This window comes from Parambassis ranga, chromosome 5 (assembly GCF_900634625.1).
Source record: "Parambassis ranga chromosome 5, fParRan2.1, whole genome shotgun sequence".
Taxonomy (NCBI): Eukaryota; Metazoa; Chordata; class Actinopteri; family Ambassidae; genus Parambassis; species Parambassis ranga.
Genome location: NC_041026.1, coordinates 26269623 through 26287115, shown reverse-complemented (window position 1 = coordinate 26287115; position 17493 = coordinate 26269623). Strand labels below are relative to the sequence as shown.

General features: G+C 38.6%; 1 protein-coding gene across 1 annotated transcript in view; it reads left to right on the top strand.

The window, feature by feature from the left end:
* The window catches only part of cntn4 (contactin 4), a 133237-nt gene that overhangs the window by 43531 nt on the left and 72213 nt on the right, over positions 1 to 17493 (top strand). The window contains exons 3-4 of the mRNA XM_028406752.1: positions 867 to 999; positions 8228 to 8403. Of these exons, the coding sequence (XP_028262553.1) occupies positions 867 to 999; positions 8228 to 8403 (309 nt within the window). The remainder of the gene's footprint in view (positions 1 to 866; positions 1000 to 8227; positions 8404 to 17493) is intronic.

The following is a 17493-nucleotide window of genomic DNA, read 5'->3' as shown; positions in this document are numbered from 1 at the left end:
CCACACACCACCATTATTTATCTTGCACTGTTAGCCCTCCTCTCTGTAACTGTTTGATGTCAGAAGCTTGTTCTATAGTCATTCTTGTGTGTTTTGTTTGGTTATAATGCACCCATAAAAAACAGCCTCCTGTGTCATCAACACAGCTGTTCAACCAAAGAATGGGCCCAGACTTCTAAAGAGTAACAAAGGGGAAAAAAATCTGTTTTTGTAGACTACAGATTTCTTTAAGGAGAAAGTCTTTCTTTTCATTCTTTTCTTTCAATTTGATAAAACCATCTATAAGAAAAAAGAATCACTCGCAAACCAAAAAAAGAAAAAAGAAAAAAAAAAGAAAAGAGCTGCGCCAGACACAAGTGAATCAAACCTATTCTGGTTGCAATTTAAGCTTGGACAAACAAATGAGTGTGGCTTTGTGCATGCATGAGGAGCATTAATGGGCTGTCTTAATGGAGTAACTGAGACTTCTGTTGTGTCATTTACAACAAAGACCTCTGACAACATGAAACCAAATGCGGGGGCACCTTATACCAACATCACTGGGCAAATAAATAAACAGACAAATAAAATGGAGTTGATGAAAGTAAATGGAGGCATTTTTCTAGACAATTGTTCAACATAAATCAGGCTCTATATCTTATTACCTCCTCAGTAGTTGCTAAGAACACGTCTCACTTCAAATCAGTCTTCTCAGTGTTGTGGAGCCGTGACAGGCGGTCCAAATTGATATGTTTTGTCTGCTTGTGGTTCTGCCCTTTAAGAAGACTTAAAGCAGCAGCAACCTGTTTCTGCTGATGACTAATTGGCTGTTTTGCCAATGTGCTGGTTGATAGTCAGCTGTATTGTCTTTTCCTGTTGTGCCACAGGGAGCAGTGTCCTGCAGAGTCCTGTCTTCACCAAGCAGCCTGGCAGCATCGTGTATCCTGTGGAGACTCTGGAGAAGAACAGGGAGGTGGTGTTCAGCTGTGAAGCCCAGGGCAGCCCACCTCCTCTTTACCAGTGAGTGTGTGAAAGCAGAGCTTCATCTTAAAAACTTTCTTAAAAAAAAAGAAAAAAGTGCCTTGGTCAATCTTGATTTTTCTTATTGGTAACACATCCTGAAGATAATAATACCAGACTATAAAATAATGATACCAACAAAGCACTCACCCTGCAGATGTATTCTTAGGTATAGCTTGACTGTGTGAGTGTATGTGTGTCCTCTGTGGCTTCAGATTTGACTGCTGCAAGTATTCTGGAGACCAATATAGAAATATAACAATATGATAATAAAATCATGTCTGCATATAGAAATTACATTCTTTTATTTAAAAAACCTAGTAGGCTACAATACTGTTCTTACTGATTTTATCTCATGTGACTGAGTGAATCCTTCATGGCACTTCAAAGTCTACAGACTTTTTACAGTCTCATTAGTACAAATAATATTTTGGCACATTTTTAAAGGAGGTGTGTAGAATGAAGTGATTTAACAGAAATACAACAAATGTTAAGTCTTGTTTTGTGTACCATATATTTTCAGTTGAACCTATATATTTTTTTTAATAATCCCAGAAGGGAAATTGCTTAAGGCTGCCAGCAAGTAGCATGCACAGGAGGCAATGCGGGTAAAGTGCCTTGCCCAAGGACACACAACAATGACTAGGGAGGAGTTGGGATCGGACCCCATAAAATAACTTCGCCTATAACTTCGCCTTCTCTACCAACTGAGCTATCCAGGCTCTATGTATGTATTAAAAAAGAAAAAAATATGTCAAGATATAATTTAGGGCCCTCACGATGAACATATTGAGTTTGGGCTAGAGCTATAAACAGCACATGTACTAAGCGACAGATTTCAATTTTCATTGAGGTTTTGCTGATTCAAGTCAACAACCATCCAAAATTCAAACCCAACCTCAGATCTTTATTTTCCTTTTTTTTGGCATCAGCATCATCTCAGCTTATTGTTGTTTGTATGCTGTCCCAGCACAGGCTGACATTTCATTATGCAAACATCAAACAAATAGATACAAATACAAGGATAGAAGAAAATGTTTGCATCAGGTTAGGTAGCACCTCAGACACTGCCTGCAACAGAAGCATAATAAAAACAGTGCTGAAGACATATTTATCACAAAGGGAAATGTCCAGTCAGCATTGCTTTTATAATTATGGAAGACTGGTACTGTCCACTATACAATTGTTTATGGTGTTGTGCATGGATGTTGTCATTCTCCCTAAACAAAGAGTAAAAAGCCGAGAATTCAATTAGGTTTTTACAAGAAGAAGGTTTCTTACTGCTTTGTAGACAGTTCTTTATTTAGGCTTACAAAATGTGCATTTCTATTCTAGTGCAATTCTGTCTTTTATATTAATACATTTTCAAACCAGAAGGTGTCACATTGTGTGGAACATGTTTACACAGTGTAATGGTTATAAAATAAGAATGATAGGTTTGCTATCTGTGAACATACATTTTTTTTGTTCTTACATAGATTAATCTATCATCCATCATCTAAATCTAGAAACCAGAAAGTTTTTAATCTGACAAAGCCTGAACTCACTCACAGTGAATAAGATTTGCCTCTTATTGCCTCAAACAGTGTTAGCTCTTTTAAATGTGCTTTATTGCAGTCAGTTATAAAGCAGAGAGAGTGTCCATATCCTGTAATATCATGCTGGGTGTATTGTAATTGTGTCCTCAAGACTCAAATTTCCATTCAGTGTGAGAGAAACTGCTCCAGGACTCCTGATACAGCAACAGGCATCTTGGCTCTGTTGTTTCTAGCTTTGGAAAAGACTTGCTCATCCCTTCAAATCAAGCCTGAGCTGATCAGGATCATAGGAATGTCTTACATGAATTCTATTTTGTGGTGGATTTTCTCTTCAACCCCCCTGCTGGAAACATGAGTTGTCTATGTGGAGCCTAGGAAAGCATGTTTAGCTCTGCATGCATCAAACATCTTTTCTGCTGCAGAGTTCAAAGAGCAGCTGTTTCCCCCCTCTTTATTTCCTGCTCACATGGGCCATTAGTCTGTTGAAAGGGTGGTGTGTTGCCAGTGTCTCTGGCAAGTAAAAGTTCAAATCAATCATGTTTGCTCACTGAAATTGCTTGGGTGAGATTTGGAAGGATTGGTACATTTAATACTTGGGACTGATCCAGCTTAAAGGATGACCTAATCAGCTGTTTCTTGTCAAGGTCGCTGTGCGGCCCTGTCAGAGCGGCTGCCGCCTCCTAAAGATGTGTTGCAAAGAGCAGACATGAGCTAAATCATGCTCAAACTTCATTAATTGCACATCACACAGCAGTAAACTGTGGCAGCGTGAGCTGCAGTGTTTACATTGCATGCCACAGCTGAAGATGTGTGCTCAGCATTGTCTGCAACTAAATCTGAATGAAGGGCAATTGGGGAGAGAAAATGGGTAGGCTGTAGTGTAAATATCCAATTCGAGGCACTCAAAATAGCAGTAATAGTTACACAGAGGGAGATAAAATGCTAACTTTATCCTTACAGATGCTAGGTAGACATTTTGGGAAAAAATGCTTACTTACCTTGTGACAGCGAGATGAGTAGACTCATGCTCTTCTTGTCTCTGAAAATTACCACCCAACAACACTAGCTGACCAACTGGAAATTACACAAAGTCATTACACAATATGTTCCAAAGAGTTGATGGCAAAATATTTACTTCAAAAAAAAGCACAGGGCAAAAGAAAACTTAAGCAACAAATATACTGCTAGTAAAATCCCACTGTAAACACTTCAGCTGGACAAACTGACCATAACCACGAACACTGGCAAAGCATGCATGCTCAAAATGTTGCAGGAATAAATATAAAATTAAAATATAAATATTCATGAAATCCCTATTACTCATAGCAGTCTTCGGTGTAACCACTGGCATACAAGTGTTATGTATTTGTGTAAGCTATGACGCTTGTGGGTTAGGGAAGGGAAAAGGTAGGGGCCTTTCTTCTCTTCAGAATTACATAAGCAGGATGCTTACATGTGTTACCTGGTAGGAGGCTCTGATTTAGAATCAGTCAGGGGACTAAATATCACTCCAGGTTTTATTAAAAAAAAAAAAAAGGTCAAGATATATGCCTGTAAGTGGCTGTACTGCCATGCTGGCTATATAGCAGCTTTTCCAGCTAGCCTGTTGCTTAGTGTTCTTTACCTGACCGATGTATGGTGGGAGATTTTTCTTTTTTATGTTCTAATTCAATGTTTTTTATAGCTTTTATCATATTAAATATTCTTAAATTAAGTTTTAAAAAATCAAAATAAATCAAAATAAAATTTTTCAAGCACCAGGCTCCAGAAACGTAACAGACCGCGTAACATTCACAGCCTCATAAGCCAGATGGTGTGGTATTATGCCACTGTGTACAGGGCCTGTTGCTACATGATTGCATAAAGCATGTGCCTAACAAATGGAACTGCTGTTACGGCCTGCTTGCCATCGTAAATCACTGTAAACAGAATTATTAAATAAATCTAGTTTACATGTGTTTGACGTGATCTGTTGCTTTACTTCCCACCGAGAACAAACTGTGACATCATCTCTCTATTCAAAGTTCTTCTCATGGCTTATCTTATGTTTTATAGATCGGTGTGCTGGGGTTTCACAGAAAATGTTAATATCTGTCACCTAGCTGCTTTAAAGTTGTTATCTAATTGGCGCAAAGTGACAAGAGTTTTCATAGGCCACATAATTTGTCACAAAAGAACAATTGCAGCAGCAGGAGGCCAGTTATCTTTAACTACTACTATGTTTAAATACCCCTCACACATACAGATAATGGTGCATTTAGGCAATTGCAATGTCTTCCTCCAACTGGGTAAATTCTTCCTTTTCATCATAGGACATGATTACTCACTCACATATATCAAAACATTTTCCAGGCTCAATTAGGTAGCTGGTCTAATGTTTTAGAAAAGCCCAGATAACGCACCAAATCGACGACTGGCAGAGAGAATCTTTTGGTTTTCAAGCTGTCACAGATTAAAGTGTTTCTCTGTGGAGACAATGCAGAGCCTCTCCGAGCAATTACAACTGTGAAAGGGCGGCATTCATAGCTGATAGGATGCCTTTTCAGAAACAGAGGAAGCCACTCTGAGCATGATACTTATGGTTTGGTGCGTTGCTTCCCCCTCGCACTCCTGTCCGCTTTGTTGTGCCATTGAAGTTGAAAGGTGTTACTTGGCTGTGAAATATTTATGTTAATTTTTGTTTGTTCCACTTTAGCTGCAAATGAATCGCCACTGTAGTCCTGCGAGACTGTAACCACGTCCCCCCAGGCTCTTCTCTATTGTGTGTAGCAATAAGGCTCTTGAGAGTGTGCGCTTACTTATCACTGAACTGGAGAAGGGCCATGAAAGACCACTGTGCTACACATTTTTTCTATTAAAAGAAAAAAAAAGTCTGTAGAGGCATTTTGTGAGTGCTGCAGTGTCCTGACCAACAAAATATCCTGCTGTTTGTGAGACGCTTCAGTGCAGGTAGGTGGTAAACAACACCGCCTGACATTGTTTCTCATGTACTCAGCTACTACTAATGACAGTGTGTGGCCACACGAATAAAACTTACTTAGTTACAGCAGTTCTTATTTTATTAGGGCCCGAGCATGAAACGCGCCAGAGCCCTATTGAAATGCAAAAGGTTATTATTATTATTATGGGCTATTTTTTTCTGCGTCATTGGGCACAATTTTGACCCCCTGAACATTCTCCAATACTCACCAAATTTGGTCATGCCATGATTGCAAAAAATGTCTATGCAACAATGACTTACAAAATGGCTCTGCAGCGCCCCCTACAAACAGTAAAACCAAAAACGAATTGTCCAGCCATGGACTCCACATACAGATGGATGCTCCTTGTGATTGGACTCACCTGATTCAGTTTGGACCTATCTCTCACTGACTGAGTTATTAACACAGAGAAACAAGTACTTTAGGTGCCATTACAGCTTTTGTGCTCATGTTTTGTTTCACCCTCTGTTTTATAATGCTTTTCTTGTTGTTTTGCAATGCCTTCATTCTACATTGGGTCAGGGTCAGTCAGAGAACTTCATTTTTTAGGTTTAGGAATAAAATTTATCTGGTTTTGTTTAACCCTTGTGCCCTCCTCGGGAATGTTTTTTCAACCTTTTTATTTGCTGATCGTTTTTGCTGAGTTACAGCTTGTGGCATGGAATTTTTCAGGATTATTTCTTTCAAATTTTTGAAATCCAATGTTGTTTCTATTACATGTCATTTATACTTATCTTGATGCCTTTTGCACCCTCTGGACACCTTGGTGGCCCAAAATGTTCACACACACACACACACCTTACTCTGAATACATTTATCTGTTTCCCTCTCTGTTTCTCACACATACATGGCATAGTCAAAGCTTGGATAATTCTGTTTCAGATTTGTCCATATTTCATATTTTCTGTTGTGTTCTCTTTTGTTGTTGAAGGTTTTAAAGTTGTTGCAATTTGAAAAAAAATAAATGTTCACACTAACAAATCAGTTGCTGATTTAAAAATGATCACACAGACACACAAACAAATTACTTTTGGCCACAAAGCTGTCCAAATGGAGTATCTGGTACTACATAAATAATACTAATGCAATCATATCCAAGACCTTAATTACCATGAAAGTGCCATACACCTACTATTTACTGTACATAGTAGGTGCATTACATGAAATATAATTATGTTTTCTTGTAAAAAAAATAATCATCATTGAAGTACTCAAACTGGCATTCAATTGGTTAGAATCCTGGAAGTGGTTAAATGTTTGGTAGATTTTAGTAAGTTCTTTAAGTTATTTATGAAAAAAATATATTTTTTAGGGTGTGTACATTTTTGGCCACAAAGGTGTTCAGATGGTAGTAAAATTGAGGAGGGTACAAGGGTTAAAAAACATCAGACCTTAGTTTCTATGGTTATAACTATTGGCCCTTCTACTGTATGAATCACTGCCGTAAAAGGAACAACCAAGATGTTCTCATGATGTCTGTTCCTGCAGCTAGTCCTCATGTTAATAACTAATGCTAGCAGCCTTTCTAAATTTTTTATATGTAATACTTTCAGACCTGAAATGTGGGTCTGTATATGGCGTGAGGAATGAGTAATTTTTCACACCTAGTTTTATTTTAGTTTTTTTTTTAGTTTTATAATAACCATGAACTGAAAGTATTTTATTATCAAATTTCTACAATACACTAATAAACCAGTTCTAAAGGGCATAGTATATTTTAAAAAATTGACATAATGCAGCATAAAATACTACAACAGCACTGTCAGTGTTTACTTTCTAAGGTTATTTTTTTTCAAAGGCACCAAATTGGCATAAGAAGAGTTAAGATAGCAGTACAGCAAACAGCTTTGCACAACTTCTGTCTACTGTACAAAAGGGCTTTAGAAAAGCCCCCTTTCTTCACTTCAAAGCTGCTTTCTCTTCCAAATGAAACAATGCATTGTTTTCTCGGCTCAACCTGTAATTATTCAGAGAAAATCAAAAAATCAAGCAGAAGGAAATTTAGACGTTCAACTCAAAGAAATAATCAGCTGTAAAATCACCCTGGGCCCTGATCAAATCTGGATTGTCCATTTTTCCAATACAATAATTCATGCTTGTTCATCTGTGCAGAAGCTTTTATTGTTTTGATGGTGACACACCATTGATAATAAATACCTGCATGTGTGCTCTTTTTTGCTTCACCTAAAGTAAGCTATAGCTTGAAAGCATTTCCCCTCCCACCTGTGTTTCTTTTAATAAGGTGCATCTGTGTGGAGAGATTGGAAAGTCTGTTGCCATTTTAAGTGAATTATACCCTTCGTTGATCACCCCTAACACCAATGATAATCATGTGGACGGGTCTAGCATGCACAAGTGTGAAGGCAAGCTTGCAGGCATTTGTTTTAATTGTGCCACCATAATGATTAAGCAGGATTTTTATGTGGTTTGACTGGGGTCTGGCAAGATGGATGGCCCGCAATGCTATCTATTCTCAGGGAGTCAAGTCCTTGGCACCATAGTGGTTCACTGCTGCTTAGATTAACACTAAGCTGGAGGGCATGATTTCTGGGCCCTTTCCACCTTTATTGCTCTCCTGTTGAAAAACAATCAAATGTACAAGTCATGTTCCTCATAGTGTTGTACTCTGGAATCCTTCCATTACCCCAATCTACACTGAACACTGTTTAATTTGTTCATTTGCATGTTCATTTTTCTCCATTTTTTTAGGTGGAAACTGAATGGCACAGACATCAGTCCCAAATCTGGATCTCACTACAGCCTTTCTGGAGGCAACCTCCGAATCAGCCATCTGAACAAAGACCAAGATGCTGGAACGTATCAGTGCCTCGCCTCCAACTCTTTTGGGACCATCGTCAGCCGAGAGGCCAGTCTAACCTTTGCATGTGAGTCTATTTTTTTCTGTGTTTCTCTGGGCAAACATTTGCAGCGTCTGAGCTTCCCTTGGAAACAAAAAACTAAAGGCAGTGGAAAAAAGACAACTCAGTTGCAGGCAGAGATAACATTGTGGGTTGTGCTTGATGACATGATTAACATGGAGAAACAGCTCTCTGGGGAGCTATTAGCTCCTTGTGTGTGCTGACTGGAGTTTACACGTCACTGATGCAGATCAAACATCAGCCTGCAAACAACATAAAGGTAATTAAAACAACAGCTACTAGTTATGCAGTTCCCTATTAAAGAACTGCTGCTCATCAATAGGATTTGCAGCTTCTCTTCATTGCATGAAGCTTTATAGTGACTATGTATGTCTAACTGTATTGATGGAGTCCAAAAATATAGCAGGTAGAATATAGACCCACTATTTCTATAAGTTTGTTTACTTTTAGAAACAGTTCTGGATTTTAAGAATGTTTTGTTATCCTTGAGTGGACAAAAATATAATTAGTTTTAGTTAAAAAAACGGATGTATCCAAAACTGAATAGGCAGAATAGAACCAGAATTGCCAAATTGACCAGTGGAGATGAAGGCTGCCAGTGTGGACACATGGACAGCCTAACCATGGCTAACAGCTAACCATTGCTTAGTACGCCATGTCCCTGGGAGTGTTTTCTTAATACAGCTCCAAGGTGCTGTAAGTGATCCATTTCAATTTGAATTTTAATCTGCATATTGTAAGGTGAACAAGTTAGTGTGTAAGATCTGAATATGCAACAATGCATCTGACTTTAGTTATCATCTACTAAATATAGTGGAATTTAGATGCTAAAAACCCAAAATCCCTCTAAGATGCAGATTCAGCAGTCAGTTTTGCAGACTAATGACTTTTTTTCTTCTAATTTTTTGCCCAGCATGATGATTGATTGTTTGATGGATCTTGATGAGAGTAACTGACAGCCTCTGGACTTCATGCCCTTAAAGCAGGAGCCAGTCAATACGTGCCTACTGTATGTGGCAGTTATTGGACAGGCGTAAATGATGACATTAACAGCAAGTGAGTGATCACTAGCTCAGATTAGATTCTGAGGTTTAGCGTTCCGGGACAAGGCCACCAATATGTCTCAAGCCATTTGTTTGTCTCCCCAGACCAGTAGGAAGTCAATCCATGATCTGATTTTGCTGGTGGATTTCCACTATGATAGGATAACACTTCCATCAATTGTTGGGGACTGACCTTACCAACCTTCAGTTGTTGTCACAGAGTCAGTGTGTGCATGTATGACCGAGTGTCATCTACCTTCTTTATTACTCTTGGTATAGCTTAATTAACTCCACAGCATGATTGAATGGTGAAGGTTCAAGCAAATAATTTAAAGGGCAACTGCTGTTACTGGAGAGTGTCATGTCATTTTTATATAAATTTAAAGGGAAGTAAAGTGCATAAGTTTGTTCCTCCTGCAGGGAGTCATACAGCGATATCCTGCTCCCACGAGACACACAGTCAAACACACCACACACACACACACACTCTCTCTTAGGTAGAAGTAGCATTTCACCAGTCCTTTTTCTTTCCTGTAAAGATCGTGACCTTTTGCTGGTAATTAGTTTTACGCATAATTTGACTGTGATTTTGACACAAGGCAGAGTTTGAGCCTACTCACACCTCTAATAAGCCCAGTGGCAATTACAGCTTTCAGAGCAAAAATGGGAGTAATCATTTGGAACTATAAAAATGCTCATCTGCTACACCTGAAAGGTCAAAAGTCAAGAGGGTTAGAGATTTTAAAAACTTTAGTCTAATCTTATACTGTCAGCACAGCTTCTATAAGTGTAATTGATGCATTTCTTGTTAAAACAGGATGCGCGTAATACAGTGACCACCTGAGTGTAGATTTTTAGGAGTGTGTCAAAGAACCTGTTGTTTGATAGAAGTATGGAAGGAAAGTATAGAAGAAAAACATTGTCTGCTACCATGCTGGCAATGTTTTGGTTTGATTATTTTTAATACAGCAGCAAATTAGGAGGTGAATAATGGTAAAATTTATTATTATTATTAAGTTGTCTTAATAACTTGTTTTCTAAATCAATTCCACATACAACTTTCTATAAATACTCATTAAATACATACATACAAAACATAAAATAGGATCAAATATGAATCTTGCTGTAGAAGGTTCCACTTTCTCCTGCCTGTGTAACATTTGCATGAAACCTACAGCGCCCAGCAATTTTGGAAAATTACTGGGCCTTTTTGTAAAAAATAAAAGCCTGCGAGTTGATTTGTTTTTAAAGAATGGCATCTCCAGAAGGAACCAGCAGGTCTGAGAGTCACAAGAGAGGGGTGTTGAAAAGTGTGAACCAAAAGACAAGGTTGGTGTTGCTTTGATTTAAAGGGAAGAAAACTGCAGGATATTACAGGACTTTATTTTATACCATTTCCACTAAATATTTTTAATTTTGCTAATGCTGCTAGCTACCGATAATGTATTAGACAATGAACTGGTATGTTTAAAGTGACCATTATTCAATTGAACTGGCTTGAATCTGGATATTAGCCTCAACTGCATGCCCTCTGGCTGAAATCGGCAATTCAGTGTGAGTGTATCTGTAGTGTGTGATCTCTCTGTGATACAGCCTTCTCCTGTCACCTTCAAGGAACAGCCACCTGACCACATGGAAAATGCTTTCTCTGAGATACACAAGATCTGACTCGAAGTGAATTTGATGTTGCAAACTGTACAGTCTCTGCAGCTTCATGTTTACTGCACTAAGTGAGTGATTCAGTTCGAGCACTTTAGTTTTGCTCAGCCCTGCACATGTAAACCCACCTCTGGACAAACAGTAAAAGCACTGCAATCAAACTAATAAAGAAAGAAACTGTGCCAAAATGGTATACACTGCATGTTCACGATGACATATAGATTGTATTTATTGGTAAACACTGTAACCCCTATCTTGAGTAAAAAAATAAACCTTTCAACTATCAGGAAAAGCTAGCTTTATTTTTAGGCTCACCACACATGCAATTTTAAACTGCACAATGCATTCTGAACACAAGGTCAAAAACCTTAACTCTGCACACACAAATAGAAACACAAAAGCTTGTTTTAAAAGGGTTTTTTGTGCTGTAGCTCAGTGATGTAGAAGAAGGTGCTACTCACATCAGCAGCTATTCTTTCCATGTCCTCCAGTGTGAGACAGTCTCAGCTATCTTAGATAGAAGAAGATGGACCCTGCTCCTAAAGTCAGGACTTGCAGAGACACTGTTTTTTCAGTCAAACAGTGCGTTGTCACCAAACCCCAAGGCTCTATGCTCTATGTCTAGGACTGACAGAATTTTCTGCGGTGTTTCTTGTGTTGCATGTGTTGTCAAAGCACCCACAGTTTTTTGCACACAGACAGACAGCACAAAATGGTAAAGGAGCAATAAAGTAGAAAGTTCAACATTTAAAATAAACGGAAGCTGGGACCGTTTTAATGAGGCACACTCATTATGGAGTCTTTCCTGGATTCTGAAGGATCTGTCTTGAGTGAACTGACTTTCTCATCATCATTCTATCTATTCGCCTCCATGCTTTTGAATTAAATACAAAATTTTACTAATTTAACCTTCCAGTGTTACCACTATCCAAATGCTTCACTCTCCAGTTATAGCATTATGAAACTTAATTTTTGAGATAGCCCAACTCTAATAAAATTGTCCACTTAGAGTGAAGGTGTCATGTTTAAATCTAAAGCCATTAGTGGAGATATAAAAACACTTCAAGCAGCAGTAATCAATATCTTCATGTGAACAATGGATCGATTGTATGAAAAGTTAGAGGCATCATTCATAGAACAACAGCAACAGAGCAACTTTTAGCTTGTTGTTTTGATAACAGTCTAGAGAAACGTTTTTGTCTTTATGGAAGTGTTGGTGGTGGTTATATGGTTATACTTGTCATGGCTCAAATCTGGGACTCCTTGTAGAAAGTCTAGCTTGACGGGCAGTGACAATCATTTTGGTTTGTTGTAAATACCCATGACCAAAATGTGAAGAGATGGGTATAAGAATGTGTTGCACACATTTTGCCTGAAAGTAAATATTTATCTAAAGGCCTACTTATTATTTTAAGACTTCTCACACCTCATCTCTTCCAAAAGATGGAAGTGGCTCAGTGCAGATGGGGGCTATGTTACCAGTGTGTTGATCTGCAGCGGTGTGTAGTGCACTTTAGCAACTGAATCCATAAATCGTAGTCCTCAAGCATTCCACAGCACATCACAGCAGCTGGCCTTGATGTCTGAGCACTTCACTGTTCTGCTGTCCAGTGTTGATGCCAGTCAGCTTGCCAGAAAAAGCATTTTACTCTCTGCGCTGGACAAACTTCTTCTTTTATCAGCTGACAGCATTTTTGCTTTGGCTGTCTTCTGCTTTATCTGTCGGTGCACTGACCAAAAGAAGTGTGGAGATCTTAAATAAGTAATTTGCCTACAGATGCAAGGTAACATTTTACCTTAAAATAATGCACCTATATTTTTTTGTACATTAATAATGCAAATGATCCACAAAGCAGGCATTTTAAAGTTGTTGAGTATATGCCAGACAAAACTAGTTGATCTTAACATTTACTGAAGACATGAGTGTGTGGGTTTACTCTCTGGAGTCTTAGTGATGGCAAACTGCAATAAGCTCATGAAATCAAATGAATTACCACCACAGTTAATTGTTTTGACTCAGTGTGAAGGTCAAACGATATTTAATTTTGAACTGGGTCTTAAAAATGATAATGAAATCCTAATAGTGAGTCACTGGGAACAGGAGCTCCTGTTTTCAGGAAAGCATTGTTCAGTGAACATGCTCTACCTTCTAATTCACTCGTGGGTGTGAGGGATTTCTGCCTTTTACTTTAATTAAGTAGGTAGTAGTTGTGTCTTAATCTGGTTCCTGGTGAGTAATCCCTCCAAAATGTATTATTGGTGTTGTTGAACTTGCAGTGTATTGTCATTTCAGGCCAACTTATATTATTTCCACCTTTCACTTGTTGGTTGTGATATTTTATGACTTTAATATTCATGGCTGAGCCAAAACCCCACGGGCTGGTTTGTGTTTGCTCAGCAGCGCTCTCCTTCCACGAACATATCATATATTCTGTAGAACCAGATCAAACACACTGTACAATGAAACCCTTCTTCTGCAAAATGATATTCCTCAGTTAACATTTGTTAGTCTACATGCTCCACGACGCCTTCAAGGTTATTCTTTGAAACTGGCGGGAGTCCAAACACTTCAGCATTCCTCTCCGTGTCACAAACTTTTGATGGATTATGGTGCTCTTCGCGAGGGTTGTGGCTGTCTACCTCCCGAGGCAAGGATAACTGATGGGCAGTGGGCGCCCCCACTCAATACTTTGTGCCCTTGATTAGTATGTCTATTGATTCTGTATCAGTGATTATGTTAAAGATGTACACCCATAATTCATACTGATGAACAGGCTCTATAGTCAATATTGGAATACAGCATGGACCTCTTATATGGGTGGTTCTGAAAGAAGGGCTGTGCTTTGAATTCAATGACGAGCTTATTCAAGCCTTCACAACCACAGATGTCAAGGAGGTCCAGCTGTTAGAAAAAATATGTATGTATATATATATATATATATATATATATATATACATACATATACATATACTGTATAAATCTGAAAAGTTGAAAATTGCTTTGAAACATCTCCTGGGTGGCGTAGGAGTTTCTTATACAGTGTCAAATTCGTATTTTGCATAGGGGTCAAAATTTCTGATGTCACAAGAGTATGCTTTAAAGCCCTGAGGGGAAACACAAATACCTCATTTAAATGCAAATAAATCCTTTGGACTCCTCTCAGCTGTTGTGATAATGTGGAGTGAGTATATTGACTTAGTTAATGAGGTGTAAATAGCTAATGGGTATACTGTGGCTTTTACTTTTTATCTGCAGCACACTATCAAGTTATCACTCTTGAGAACCACCATGTGTCCAGCCATAGAGAGAGTGCGAGTGTGTTTGATACAGAGTGAAGGGAGGTGAGATGATGTACTCTTTTGAGTCCTCATTTGGTAAAAAGGGTGAAAAATATATTTGGGGTTATAGGTTAAAAGCTTGCATCAGAAAATGGGGCAGGTGTTTAGGGTCTAATGCTTCATTCATGTTGGCCATTGAATAATTGATTGTGGATATTTCTGGCACTGACTGTATTTCCTACATAATAAGGAGAAGTACTGAAGAGTCAACCATTCCAGTTACCGATAAATAAACCAATATTTATGCAGTCACAAAAGGTAGGTAAACTAAAAATATATGACATCCACACTGTTTGTATCTGGTTTCACTTGTGATGAACCACTCCTACCACATAGCAGCAAAAGCACAGTGACACTAGCAAGTGTGAGGCAAGCGTTAGGGGATAATGCGTAAAGTCACACTAACAGGCTGAATGCTGTACAATCAACCATATTTCTAAGATAAGAAAAAACCGAAGAAAGACGCTGTGCTCAGAGGTTATGACGTAACGTTATTACAGCTTTATATGGCAATCCTGAAATAAAATGTTAAAACTTACCCACAGCGTGTTGATACACTCTTAACTGCAAAACATTCAACACACCATGCTGCCCACCTCATTTATTTCAGTGACCCGATGTAAAAAAAAAAAAATCTATTCAGGTGTATCATATACAGAAACTCCAATATGACCATGTAGTTAACCGGGGCTGTGATACTCACACACCATGCAAACAGCACCCAGCATCAGCACTTGAAGACAAAGAGCGTCCTTAAGGCATAGCAGGTTGTGATGAATCTAATGGTCATGGTTGAACGGGCTTGTTGAAGTATGATAAGTTGTGCTGGCATTTAGAAGGCTCATATGTCTGGGATGTGATCATCAGCCTAATCTGGATCATTGTTTGTAATGCCAGCCCAGGTTTGCTATAATTGATGCTAATGGATCTAGATGGGGCATCACGTTTACTTATTCGTAGGCTATTAATCATTGTTACCCGTTTCCCTTTTGAAGATTACACTGAGGCTTTTGTGTAAAAAACATTGGCACAGTGGTATAATTTTTTAATGAAAATTTGAAAGGACTCATGTTCACAGCTGTTCCTTGATGTGACACATTTAATGGATATATTATTTGAGGCGGTCCCTTGCAGCCAAACTCAGTGCTTTCATGCTTTCTTTTTGAACATGTGCACAGCTGTGTGTGCTTAGGAAACACATTTTTGGTCAAGCCAACACCCACACCAACACCATCACATTGTCCCCCACTCACCCCCTGTATCTAAAGGCATCAACCGTGTCATATTGTAAATTATGCTTTTCGCTGCTCTCGACAGGCCCCTTTCACAACAATGCTTCTTTTGCTCTTTTTTTGGCTGCAGAGAGTGCATGCTTAGAGGTTGGAAGTGGGGGTGCGTTGGATTTTGCTACATGCTTTCAGCACAAGCAAGACCCCGTCTGTTGCTGTGGACAGGCACAATCAGTGGCTTTAGTGAAGTCGACATCACCACTTCACAAATCACAACAGCTTTGATCTCAGCCAAAAATAATGCTAAGAAAGACTTTTTTTGTGAGGGGTAAATGCACTACCTTAGATGTCTCTTGCTTTGGTTGACTTTGTTCTATAAGCTCATATTTTTTGGGAAGGCTTGAATGCTTTTATCTAACCCTCTATCGTACCTTTAGATGAAAGTAAGGTTATTTAAAAAAGAAAGAAAAAAAAGCTTCTGTAGTCATTTTTGAGTAGTCATACCCTTCCAAAAAACTAGTACTTCATCCTTCAGTTCAGGCTATGTTTGATTAAGAAAAGACCTTCTGCCACTTGTAGGTCTTTACTGTAGATCCATGGAAATTGAAAAAGAACTAATGTACAGCCAAAATAAGTCATGCAAACAAAGCAGAATATTTTAACTTTCATCTTTCATTGGTGATCTCAGATGAGCAACAGCAGCCAGAGATAAAGCCCACTGACAACAGGAAAGTCAATTAGCCTTGCTACAGCATTAATCACCTTTGAGTGACAGTTAAGAGATAACCAGACAGCCAACTTCCTTAAAAAGCTACCAAGAAAGATGCAATAAAAATAAATCAACTAATTTAAGCATCCAGCCACATTGAATTCTACACACATCATTAACCCCTAAGAAGGCATCTCATACTCAGATCTTCAGACATCTTAGCTTTATCGTTCCTTTTATGCCTTGGTCACCACCCCGTCAGTGCTGGGCTACAGCTTTTCACAGCCCAGAAAATATAATAGGGAAGGACAGTCAGTGACGTGCTGTGTAGAAATGACTATAGACAGCGAGTTTGTCATCCTATCTATGGACCGCACTCAGATGCTCAATTATTCTGGTGCAGGGACGACATGTTGTTTTTCCTGTAAGGAGCAGGGACAAACAAGTTCATAAATCAAATCAGTGGATTTGCATGCAAGGGTCGAACTCTTTAAGTCAGACATCAGGGGGTAAATTATTTACAAGCCTTTTAAGGTTAGAGTAATGAACAGCCATCAGCATAGTAAAATAAAGCACTGAGGCTCAATGTTAATCTGAGAAATAAGAGTCTTTCTGTAAAAAGCTCCCATTTGGGTCCAAATGTACACACGTACTTTAATCCCACAATTTAATCCTGCACCTTCTCCACTTTTACAGTGTGGAAATGAATCACAATTATTGTATAATGGTCACAATAAGACCTCCTATGTATAGAATACATAATGATGGCATTATGCAGCAGAGACATACTGTAGTTCTTCAGCAGTATTTTCTAACACTTATCCGATTAGATATCCGACTTTTAGGTCAAAGTTTTTCTGACATGAACACCCATGTAAACAATAACACTCCAAATATTTTCTTCTTTTGCAACTTGAATGACTTTTACTGGTAGAAAGAGGTAAACTACAGAGTGCGTGGACCCAATACAGAAACAAGGCATTTGATGAAGGCAGAGTGACGAGCAGACTAGTATCAAAGACATCTGTAGATGTAGTAACCTCTATAGATCACTATGGTAACTCATACTGCAAACCTAACCTGGTCAGGAACAGGTTCTGTTCAAAGTTTTCTGCTC